At 37.1% G+C, this 12809-nt stretch overlaps 1 protein-coding gene across 2 annotated transcripts in view; it reads left to right on the forward strand.

Annotated features, from left to right (window-relative positions):
- The window catches only part of REC114 (REC114 meiotic recombination protein), a 107335-nt gene that overhangs the window by 17970 nt on the left and 76556 nt on the right, over positions 1-12809 (forward strand). For both annotated transcript variants that reach the window (XM_032418099.1, XM_032418100.1), the window contains exon 2: positions 1985-2074. In XM_032418099.1, the coding sequence (XP_032273990.1) occupies positions 1985-2074 (90 nt within the window). The remainder of the gene's footprint in view (positions 1-1984; positions 2075-12809) is intronic.

Genomic DNA, 12809 nt, shown 5'->3' on the forward strand with positions numbered 1-12809 from the left:
AAATAATTTGGAAAGAATTGGTGTCTCCATAATGAGTGTTTCTAGCCAACAAAAGACATATATAAAAATGTTCATAACAACATTATTTGTGGTCGACCTAAACTGGCCAACATTATTCATCAACAAAAGAATGAAATAGTAAATTGTGGTGTCGTCGTAGAACGGTATTCTATAGTACTGAAAACAAGTGAACTTAGGTATGTGCAACAACACTGATGAAGCCAGACAGAAAATAATTCTTTCTATATGATTCCATTCATACGAGTAAAGCTAAACTATGGTGTTAGAAGTCAGGCTACCTTAGGGGGAGGAGACAGCAAGTAGTGACTGGGAGATAGCACTAGGGTACCTTCTGGAAGGCTGGCAGGGTTTTCTGTTACTTCACCTGGGTGGTGATTATTATGCGTTTGTTTTATCATCATTCATTGAATTGTACATTTAAGTGTTGGATACTTTTTGGGATATTTTTGGGATATATAGTACATTCCTAAAAAAATAAACTGTCATGTTAACATATTGCCTCTCAAAGAATTTGTTGACCAGGCTCTAGTTTTGAAAGCTGTGTTTGACTCCTAGCTATCCTTGTGATTTTAAGTGGTCATGAAGCATTCAAGATAATCCCTTTAAACTGTGGCAGGAAGAATAGCATACAAATAACTGAGTTCCTAATGCTGGAAAAGAGGTGGAGTAATAACCACTGAAGTGCAGAGTTTAGCATACCTTTCTTGACACCTAAAATACCATTTGTTTTTTGTTTTTTTTTAAGGTTGGAATTTAAAGTGAATTAGAGAAAACTCAGTAGGAAATCTTAAGTTTAAATATAGCATTAAAGCTGTAAACCCCACATATGAAACTATGAAAACATCATTTATCAAATGAATGTAGTGACCTTATAAAGATATACTTGAGGGGCGCCTGGGTGGCTCAGTTGGTTGAGCAGCTGCCTTCAGCTCAGGTCATGATCCTGGAGTCCCGGGATCGAGCCCCACATTGGGCTCCCCACTCAGCGGTGAGTCTACTTCTCCCTCTGACCCTCCCCTCTCTCATGCTCTCTCTCTCCCTCTCTCATTCTGTCCCTCAAATAAAAAAAAAAAAAAGATATACTTGAGTTAGGTATGTATTCATTGTTTTGAGCTTTGAGCATTGAGGTGAATCCATAATTTCATTTTATTGTTTATACAAGGATGTTTACATTTCAGTATATTAAAGCCACCTATATATACAGGGTGGTCACTTAAGACCCAGATCCTACTCTTCTATATCTATCAATCATGTGCTCTTTGATATTTTGATTTCATTGCCTCAACTCCCCTCTGAAACTATAGGCCAAATCTAATAAGATAAAATATAATGAGAATAAATGCAAGGTCTTACATTTAGGTCCAGATAAAGAATGTGAAAGTATGATTTACCAAGATAAGTGATGAAGTTTCAGGAGGTTTTACTGATATCAGATCATTCTTCAAATGAGACTAGCCCCTCAAAGGTTAATGTGATTGTAGGCTATACTACAAGTAATGGGAGATAGACCACATCCAGCACATTATGGTCAGTTTGGGGCACCATATTTTAAGAGTGACATTGACAAATTAAAGCTCACCCAAAGGAAAGCACCAGGCTTTGAGATGTTGTAAAAATGGATTTATATGACTAAAGAAACTAGGACTCTGAAGTCTCACAGCAACCATGTAAGGCATTATCCCCATTTTACAGAAAGGAAACTGAGGCTCAAAGATAATTAATGACTTATTAAAATGTTACTGAAAAGTGGTTAGCTCAGGGCCCACATCTCTTTATTTTTAAACGAGTATTCTTTTCATTTCAGAATATTTGTTTTAGTAATATACTAAGTGAATGATTACAGATTAAATGGAAGGAAAAGGAACATTCTGAGCAGGAAGATCAGTGTGAGAAGATATTATACTTTTACTAGTATTACAGAAATGTATTGTCTTATCCACATTTCTCTTTCTTCTTTTTCAAGGTTTTTGACTCTAGTGAAGAATCTGGGTATCTTGTTCTCACCATCGTTATATCAGGTCATTTCTTCATTTCCCAAGGACAGACACTGCTGGTAGGTTTTTATGCCTATAGTTTAATATGCAAATATATTTCTTTATCTTTGTAGCTTTACGTTAATTTTTGTACCCTCAAGCTTCTTCAGGGTCGCAGAAATTCATCAGGTTCAACAAATTAAGCATTGATCGAATGTTCTGTAGCAGTGGGAAATACAAAAATATACTGAATATTGCCTGGCTGAAAGGGGTTTATGGTTCTGTTTTGGGAGTCAAAGTGGATCAAAGGATTGAGATTAACCAGTATTATAAAGGATTCTTAACTGGGGGAAATTGGGTTGAGACAGGCTAAATTTATAGAGAAATGTGTGGAGGGTTTTTCAGAGAGGGTGAAGAACATAAGCAGAGGGACAGATTTGAGGAAGTAGCTAGAAGAAAACTTGAAGCATGCTATTAACTTACATAGCCCTCTATAAAACTAATTTTATAAAGATGCATTTGTTCTTTATTATGAACATGTACACACACATATTGTAGGAAATTTTTGAAATGAAGAAGTAAATAAAGGAGAAAATAACAGTCATTTTGCTTGAAAGTTTAGGTTTGAATTGGTATTTAGAAACAAAATGAAAAAACAAGACGACTTCCAGTCAAAGAATTATAAAAGAAAGAAATGGGAGGGAAGAGTATTACATCATTTACCTGTGAATAATATCTATATAGACATAATAAATTCAACATAGGCATAATTTATTCACTTAACAGATATTTATTGAGCAATTACTATGTGCTAGGCATTGTTCTAGATGCTAGGGATGTAGCAGTAAACAGCAAAGACATAAATCCTTATCATTGCGGAATGTCATCATTCTGGTGGGGAAAAACATCATGAACAAATAGGCCAAATATATTTAAAAGATACGAATTTTTGGAGAATCCCTTACACATTCTATTAGGATGGCAGCATCCCATAGTTGTACATTGCGATGATTCATTTCTCCACTTATATGGATTATAGCCTTATCCTTGAATGTGGAGTGACTTGCAAGGTCCTCTTTGTGTTCCTTGTGATTTTTAAAACTACAGCAATGGTTGTATCATTTTTGCTTTATTTGCCACTGTTAGGGTTGTATTAGTTGCAGAAGATAAGATGTCTTCTTCAGCTTCAAATGAAGAATATTCCAGATGGTGGACTGGGGGGATGCCTAGGCCACAGCTAGTTCTCCTCTGTTAATATTGTGAGTCTTTGCTGAATGATGACATTAAGGCAATTTGGCTTCCTTAGACATAGGGGGCCACCCTGTGTTTTGTCTGCTCCATCTGTTTGTACTAATGGTAAATGTTGTTACAAACTGATAGAGGTTTCTTTGTATCATATGTGAAATGATTTTTGCAATGCAGTTACAAAACTAAATTTATCAAATTCCAAAGACCCACTACTGAGAAATACAATGGTAACTCTGCAGTTTGTTGCGTGTTGCATGTACATATATACCTTATATATTGGATAATACATTTTTAAAAAAATTCTAAGTAGGGTCCACACCCAATATGAGGCTTAAACTCATGACCCGGCAATCAAGAGTCCTGTGCTGTACTGACTGAGCCAGCAAGGCGCCCCTATTGGATGATACTTTTTAAAAATCTTTATTAAATGCTTTTTAAAACTCAGTTTTATTGAGGTATAATTTACATAAAATCATTAATTTTCAGTGTTCAATTTGATGTGTTCTTGTTTTTGAGAGAGAGTGCACACATGCACTCAAGCAGGGAGGGGGAGGGGCAGAGGGAGAGAGAGAATCTTAAGCAGGCTCCACGACCAACATGGAGTCTGATGCAGGGCTCAATCTCACAATCCTGAGGTCATGACCTGAGCCAGAATCAAGAGTTGGACGCTTAACCAGCTGAGCTACCCAGGTGCCCCTGATGTGTTTTGATAAATGAATATAGTCATGTAACCATCTCTACGATGATGATGTAGAACATTCCAATTAACCCCAGAAGTTTCCTTGAACCCCTTTGTAGTCAGTCCCTCCTGCCTACTCTCGGATCTGCTTTCTCTTGCCATTGTTTTCCTTTTCTAAAATTTCATATGAATGAAGTCCTATAATATGTAGTCTTTTGTGTTTGGCTTTTCCACTTAGCATAATGCTTTTGAATTCATCCATATTACTCATTCCTTTTCATTACTGAATAGTATTTACTTGTCTATGTAAACCACATTAGCTTATCCATTCACCTTTTGATAGACATTTGGGTTATTTCCATTTTTTTGGTTACTGTGAATGATGCTGGTATAATAACCATTTGTATACAGGCCTTTGTATGAACGTATGTTTTCATTTTTCTTTGATAAATTCCCAAGAGAGGAACTGTCACTGGGTCATATGGTACATCTGTGTTTATAAGAAACTACACAGCTGGTTTTCAAAGTGGCATTCCCACAAACAGTGTATGGAGGGTCCAGTTGTTCCATGTCCTTACCAACACTTGGTTTTGTCAGTCTTAAGTTTAACTATTCTAATGGGTGTCTAGGGGCATCTCATGGTAGTTTTAATTTGCATTCCCATAGTGACTAGTGACATTGAACAACTTTTTGTGTGTTGACAGATACCTTGGAGATACTGCAGGTTAATTACTAAACCATATAATAAAATGAGTATCACAACGTGGTGAATCGAATGCATGTTTTGGTTCCCAGTGTATATATAAGTTAGGTTTACACTACACTGTAGTCTATCAAGTGTGCCATAGCGTTATGTTTAAAAAAAACAGAAGACAACATTCATTAATTAACATACCTTAATTAAGAAATACCCTATGGCTGGGGCGCCTGGGTGGCTCAGTCGGTTAAGCATCTGCCTTCGGCTCAGGTCATGATCCCAGGGTCCTGGGATCGAGCCCCACATCGGGCTCCCTGCTCGGCGGGAAGCCTGCTTCTCCCTCTCCCACTCCCTCTGCTTGTGTTCCCTCTCTTGCTGTCTCTCTCTCTGTCAAATAAATAAATAAAATCTTAAAAAAAAAAAAATATTCTATGGCTAAAAAATGCTAACCACCATCTGAGTTTTCAGCGAGTCATATTCTTTTTGCGGGTGGTGGGTCTTGCCTCAGTGATGCTGGCTGCTGACAGATCTGGGTGGTAATTGCCGAAGCTTGGGGTGGCTGTGGCAATTTCTTAAAATAAGACAGCAGTGAACTTCCGTTGCATTGATGGACTCTTCCTTTTACCAACAACTTCTCTGCAGCATGTGATGCCGTTTGGTAGCATTTTCTCCACAGTAGAACTCCTTTCAGAATTGGAGCCGATCTTCTCAAACCCTGCTGCTGCTCTATCAACTAAGCTAATGTCATATTCTAAATCCTTTGTTATCATTTCAGCAGTCTGCACAGCATCTTCACCAGGAGCAGTTTCCATCTCAAGAAACCACCTTCTTTGCTCACCCATAAGAAGCAAATCCTTATCTGTCAAAGTTTTATCGTGAGATTGCTGCAATTCAGTCCCATCTTCAGGCTCCACTTCTAGTTCTCTTGCTATTTCTACCACATCTGCAGTTACTTCCTTCAGTCAAGTCTGGAACCCCTCAAAGTCCTCCATGAGGGTTGGACCACTTCTTCCAAACTCCTATTAATGTTGGTATTTTGACCATGAATCAGAAATGTTCTTAATGGCATCTAGAATGGTGAATCCTTTCTAGAAGGCTTTCAATTTACTTTGCTCAAATCTATCAGAGGAATCTCTGTCTAAGGCAGCTATGGCTTTATGAAATGTATTTTCTTAAACAAGACTTGAAACTCAAAATGATTCCTTGATCCATGGGCTGCAGAATGGCTGTTGTGCTGGCAGGCATGAAGACAACATTCATCTCATTGTACTTCTCCATCAGAGCTCTTAAGTGACCAGGTGCATTGTCAATGAGCAGTAATATTCTAAAAGAAGTATTTTTTTTTCTGAGTAGTTGGTCTCAACAGTGGGTTTAAAATATTCAGTAAACCATGTTGTAAAAAGATGCGCTGTCATCCAGACTTTGTTGTTCCATTTATAGAACCAGGCAAAGTAGCTTTACCATAATTCTGAAGGGCCCTAGGATTTTTGGAATGCTAAATGAGCATTGACTTCAACTTCAAGTCACCAGCTGCATTAGCCCCTAATAGGAGAGCCAGCCTGTCCTTTGAAGCTTTGAGGCCAGGCATTGACTTCTCCTCTTTAGCTATGAAAGTCTGACATGGCATCTTCTCCTAATAGAAGGCTGTTTCATCTACATTGAAAATCTGTTGTTTAGTGTAGCCACCTTCATTATTATCTGCTTCATTATTATCTATTATAACTTGCTGCTTCACCTTGCACTTTTATGTCATGGAGACGGCTTCTTCCCTTACGCCTCCTGAACCAACCTGTGCTGGCTTCAGACTTTTCTTCTGTGGCTTCCTCACCTCTCTCAGCCTTCACAGAATTAAAGAGAGTTAGGGCCTTGCTCTGGATTAGGCTTTGGCTTAAGGGAATGTTGTGGCTGGTTTGATCTTCTATCCAGGCTGCTAAAACTTTCTCCATATCAGCAAGAAGACTGTTTTGCTTTCGAATCATTCATGTGTTCACTGGAGTAGGAGTAGCACTGTTAATTTCTTTCAAGAACTTTTCCTTTGCATTCACAGCCTGGCTGACTTGTTTGGTGCAAGAGGCCTAGCTTTCAGCTTATCCCCGCTTTCAACATGCCTTCCTCACTAACTTAATCAATTCTAGCTTTTGATTCAAAGTGAGAGACATGTAACTCTTTCATGTGAACACTTAGAGGCCATTTCTTTTTTTTTTTTTTTTTAAGATTTTATTTATTTATTTGTCAGAGAGAGCGTGCACACACAAGCAGGGGGAGGAGCATGGCAGGGGAAGAAGCAGGCTCCCCACTGAGCAAGGAGCCCTATGTGGGACTCAGTCCCAGGACCCTGGGATCGTAACCTGAGCTGAAGGCAGAGGCTTAACCGAGGGAGCCACCCAGGCGCCCCTAGAGGCCATTTCATTGTGGTCATTTCATACTTGGCCTAATTTCAATATTGTTGTATCTCAGGGAATAGGGAGGCCCAAGGAGAGGGAGAGAGTTGGGGAACGGCTGGTCAGCAGAGCAGTCAGACCACACACAACATTTATTAGTTTGCTGTCTTAGATGGGTGTGGCTCATGACTCCCCCAAACAATTACAGTAGTAATATCAAAGATGACTGATCACAGATCACCCTAACAAATTCAGTAATAATGAAATAATTTGAAATATGTGAGAATTACCAAAACGTGACAAAAGGCATGAAGTGAGCAAATGCTGTTGGAAAAATGGCACCAATAGATTTGCTTTGCACAGGCTTGCCACAAATCTTCTATTTGTAAAAGCACAGTATATGAGAAGCACAAAAGCTAAGGATTGCACAAAGTACGATAAAATGACATATTCTTGTGTTTTCCTGTATTTGCTGTTCGTATGTCTTACTAGTGTAGCGCCTGTTTATATCTTTTAATCATTTTTAATTGGAGTTGTCTTTTTATATTTGAATTATAAAAGTTCTTCTAATTACAACTCTTTTATCAGAAATATGTTTTGCAACTATATCTCTCAGTCTGTGGCTTATCTTTTGGTTTCTTATCAGTCTTTTGAAGAGCAGAAGCCTAAAATTTTGATGAAGTCCCTTTTTTTCCTTATGGTTCATGCTTTTTTATGCTGTTTTAGAAATTTTTGTCAACTCCAAGATTGCAATAATATTTTTTCTGTTTTCTTCTGGAAATTTTGAAGTTTTAACTCTTACATTTAGGCCTATGGTCCATTATGAATTTTTAGCATTATTTAATAACACTAATACTATTTTGTATAGAGCCCCTTCTTCCCCTCAATTAAGGCAATGTGATATTGAGAAAAATTACTATATTATGAAATATGATCATGGATCTTAGGGAATCTACTTTTGGAACCATTGAGTTAATTTTTAATGTGTGATAAGAGTTAAGGGTCTGGGGTAATTTTTTTGCAGATAGAATGTTCCAGCACCATTTGTTGAAAAGGCTAGCCTTTTCTCATTGAATTACCTTGGTACCTTTATGAAAATCAATTTGGTATATATGTGTGGGTATATTTCTGGACTCTCTTTTCTGTTCTTATTGACCTATATGTCTATCCTTACTCCAGGAAGAGACTGTCTTGATTACTTCAGCTTTGTTGTAATTTTTGAAGCAGGTAGTATAATTCCTCCAAATTTGTTCTTCTTCAAAGTTGTTCTGGCTGTTTTAGGTTATTTGCATTTCCATATAAATTTTAGAATCAGCTTTCCTACCCCAAAAAAACCCTGCTGGGGTTTTGACTGTGATTGCTTTGAATCTGTGAATCATTTGGGGGGAAATTGACATCTTAATGTTGAATCTTCTGACCTGTTAACATGTTATAATTATTTATATCCATCATTCCATTTGCTTACATACTTTTCCTCAGCAGTGTTTTGAAGTTTTCACAATAGATCTTGCACATATTTAACTAAATTTATCCACAAATACTTCATAGTTCTTACGTTATTGTAAATAGAATTTTATAAATCTCAATGTCTAATAGTTTGTTGCTAGTGTGTAGAAACACAACTGACTTTTTTTTCACATTGACCTTGTATTCTGTGATACTGCTACACTCATTAGTTCTATAGTTTTTATAGATGTTTTTATAGAATATTCCATATAGATGATCTGTTGTCTATGAATACAGTTTTACATTCTTTTCCATCTGTCTTCTCTCCCCTGCCTCCCTTCCTTCTTTTCCCCCAGATGACACTCACTAGGACATCCTTTACAATGTTGAATAGAAATGGTGAGAGTTGATATCCTTGCCTGGTCCTGATCTTAGGGAAAAGCAGTCTGTTCACCAATAAGTATAATGTTAGCACTGAGGTTTTTGTAGATACCCTTTACAAGACTGAGGAAGTTCCCTTCTATTCTAGTTTGCTGAGAATTTTAATCATGAATAGGAGTTGAATTTTGTTGAATGCTTTTTCTGTATCTATTGAGATGAATTTCCTTTTTTTTTTTTTTGGTCCTGTTGATGTAATACATTTTTTTAAGATCTTATTGAATCTACCTTTATTGCAGGAGTATTTGATTTTTAAAATAATATACATGTGATTAAAAGTGATTAAAAATAATAATGCATTAAAAAATGTACCCCCTAAATTAAAGAACAGTTTTTGTCAGTTCATACAATTTATTCACAGTATTTTCTGGGTTCCACAAGAACCAACATATAGAAGAGCAAACACATTTGGAATTATAGCACATTTTAATTGCAATTTTATATTGGTATTACATTTACACACCCTCCCCCCTCATGCAAATCTGGGTTGTGATATATTTTTAGAATTTTTCCCATAAAAGGTAGGGACATGACAGCTATGGAAAGTTTTAGCCACTTCCGTTTTAGTAAGAGAATCCAATTGTTGGCATGGATTAAAATGTGCTATATTTGTACTATCAAATCTTTGTGGAAGCTGCACAAACCCCTAAAAAAGTCATTTATTTCAGAGACACTGATGGCTAGGGCCCAGTAACAGTTCCCTCTGTGATATGTTTTTGTAGAAATCCAAACAGGTCAACAAGGCTTTGGGCTTTTTCCTTGGACCTGGCAGCTATTTAAACGTAATTTCTCTTAAACTTCATATTTCTCTGATTGTCACCTCCTATTGAGGCCCATGGGAACTTAATGTTTCAGCTTATAAACTTAGCTTGGTGTCCAGTAATACCATGGGTTTCCATTTTGCTTGTTCAGTTAGCACCTGTACTCATGTGATGATGTCATTGCTGGAGGGCTCCATGCATACCCACCACTGGGCCATTCTCTTGTTATTTCTTGTGGAGGGTTAGTATGGCAAGAAGGCGGGGAGACCTTTGCTCCATCCTCAGTTTACCTTGGACTTGAGTTCAACTGGTTTCCCCTTTCTGGTCTTGGCATTTTGAACAGATTCTCCCTTGCCTATTTTGGGCTTTTAAAATTTGTTTTTAATTGTGGTAAAATGCACATAACATAAAACTTACCATTTTAACTATTTTTAAGTGTACAGTCCACTGGTATTAAGTACATTCACATTATTGTGCAGCCATCACCATCACCCATCTCCAGAAGTCTTTTCATCTTGCAAAACTGAAACTCTATACCCATTAAATAGTGGCTCCCCACTTCCAGCCCAGCACCTGGCAACAACAATTCTACTTTCTAACTCTATGAATGTAACTACTCTAGGCACTGCGTACAAGTGGAATCATATAGTATTTGTATCCTATTGGATCCTATAATAATTCTATCTTAATTTTTTGAGGAACTGCGGTACTTTTTTCCGCAGTGGATACACTATTTTACACTCCCACTAACACTGCACAAGGGTTCCAATTTCTCCACTAATGTTTGTTATTTTGTTGTTGTTTCTTTAGTTAAGGTATCACTGATACAACATTATATTAGTTTCAGGTGTATAGCATAATGCTAAATGATCACCACAACCGTCTACTTAATATGTCACCTTATGTATATGTTGCAAAAAAATATTTTTTCTTGTGATGAGAACTTACAAGATTTACTCTCTTAGCAACTATCAAATATGCAATACAGTATTATTAACTGTAGTCACCATGGTATACATTACATCTCCATGACTTATTTATTTTACAACTAGAATTTTGTACCTTTTACCCCCTTCACTTATCCCTCCCTACCCACCCCACCCCCCACCACCGCTGCCACCCCCAACAGTATCTACTTCTGGCAACCACCAGTCTGTTCTCTGTATCAAGTGAGCTTGTTTTTTTGGTTTTTGGTTTTTGTTCTTAGATTCCACATATAAGTGAGGTCACATGGTATTTGTCTTTCTGTCAGACTTATTTCACTTAGCATAATGTCCTCTAGGTACATCCGTGTTATTGCAAATGACAGGATTCTTTTTTATGGCTGAATAATAGCCCATTGTTTGCGTGTGTGTGTGTGTGTGTGTGTGTGTGTGTGTGAGAGAGAGAGAGAGAGAGACATTTTCTTCATCCATTCGTCCACTGAATGGACATTTAGGGTGTTTCCATATGTTGGCTATTGTAAATAATGATGCAGTAAACATGGGGTGCATATATCTTTTCATTTTCTTCAGATAAAATAGCCAGAGTAGAATTGCTGGATCATATGGTAGTTCTAGTTTTAATTTTTTGAGGAAACTCCACAGTGTTTTCCATAGAGACTGTGTCAGTTTACATTCCCACCAACAGTGCACAAAAATTCCCTTTTCTTCATATTGTTGCCAACACTTGTAATTTCTTGTCTTTTTGATAATCACCATTTTAACAGGTGTAAGGTCATATTTCACTGTGGTTTTCATTTGCATGGTATATGATCCTTCTAATGTGTTGTTGAACTTGATTTGCTAATATTTTGCTGAGGATTTTTGCATATATTTTTATCATAAATGTGTTATTAGCTGATAATTTTCTTTTCTTGTGGCATCCTTGTCTGATTTTGGTATCAGGGTAATGCTGGCCTCATAAAATGAGTTTAGAAGCATTCTCTCTCTGTTTTTTTTTTTTTAAGAGTTTGAGAAGGATTGGTAGTAATTCTTCTTTGAATGTTTGGTAGAATTCACCAGTGAAGCTGACTGCTCCTGGACTTTCCTCTTTGGGGAGGTTTTGATTATTGATTCAGTCTCTTTACTAGTAGTTGATCTGTTCAGATTTTCTCTTTCTTCATGATTCAGTCTTGGTAGGTTGTATGTTTCTAAGAATTTATCCATTTCTTCTAGGTTGTCAAATTTGGTGGCATATTATTGTTCATAGTAGGCTCGTGATTCTTTGTATTTCTCTGATATCAATCATAAAGTCTCCTCTTTTATTTCTGATTTTATTTATTTGAGTCCTCTCTTTTTTCTTGGTGAGTCTAGCTGAGTGTTTGTCAATTTTGTATATCTTTTCAAAGAACCAGCTCTTAGTTTCATGATCTTTTCTGTTATTTTACCCTCTATTTCTTATGTTGTTGTTGTTTTTTAATAGTAGCCATCATAATGGTTGTGAGGTTGTATCTCACTGTGGTTTGATTTGCATTCACTAATTATTAGGGATGTTGAACATCTTTTCATGTGCTTTTTGGCAATTTGTATATCTTCGTAGAGAAATACCTGTTCAAGTCTGCATATTTTCTGATTGGATTTTCTTATTGTTGTTGAGTTGTAGGATTGAGAGCTTGTTGTTGTTGTTATTGAAGTATAATATCTCTCCGAACATTTAACATGCACACACACACACTCTCTCTCTCTCTCTCTCTCTCTCTCTCTCTCACACACACACACACACACACACACAGAGCAGCTGATGAATGCAGCTTCTTTTTTACTAGGTCTCATGTGATTTCCTTTTTCTCCCTTGTTTCTTCTTTCAGCGTGAGTAAGTATAGGCTGATATAGACTGAGCACTGTTGAGCCTTTTTTAGAGTGGGGACGTGGAAGAATGGCTTCTGTAGGGCACAGTGTTCTGCACCTTGCTGTACCCTCACCCAGTCACCATTAAGTGTTTAAGATTGCTCCTGCCTCTGCTCAGCCCTACTTGGCTCCTCCCCTCTTGGTGCTGGAGCTCCTGATCAGAGTGCATTTATAATCCTTCACTGAGACCTCGTCTGTTTTCTCTTTCTCAAACCCTTTTTTTAAAAGTATAGAATTCACAACTCCTTTTGAGATACTATCTCTAAAGTTAAAAACATATTCTATATATAATTGTAAATGTATAAAAATCCACCTTTTATCAGCATCTCCCTTCTCA

Source organism: Phoca vitulina, unplaced genomic scaffold, assembly GCF_004348235.1.
Source record: "Phoca vitulina isolate PV1807 unplaced genomic scaffold, GSC_HSeal_1.0 scaffold20, whole genome shotgun sequence".
Taxonomy (NCBI): domain Eukaryota; kingdom Metazoa; phylum Chordata; class Mammalia; order Carnivora; family Phocidae; genus Phoca; species Phoca vitulina.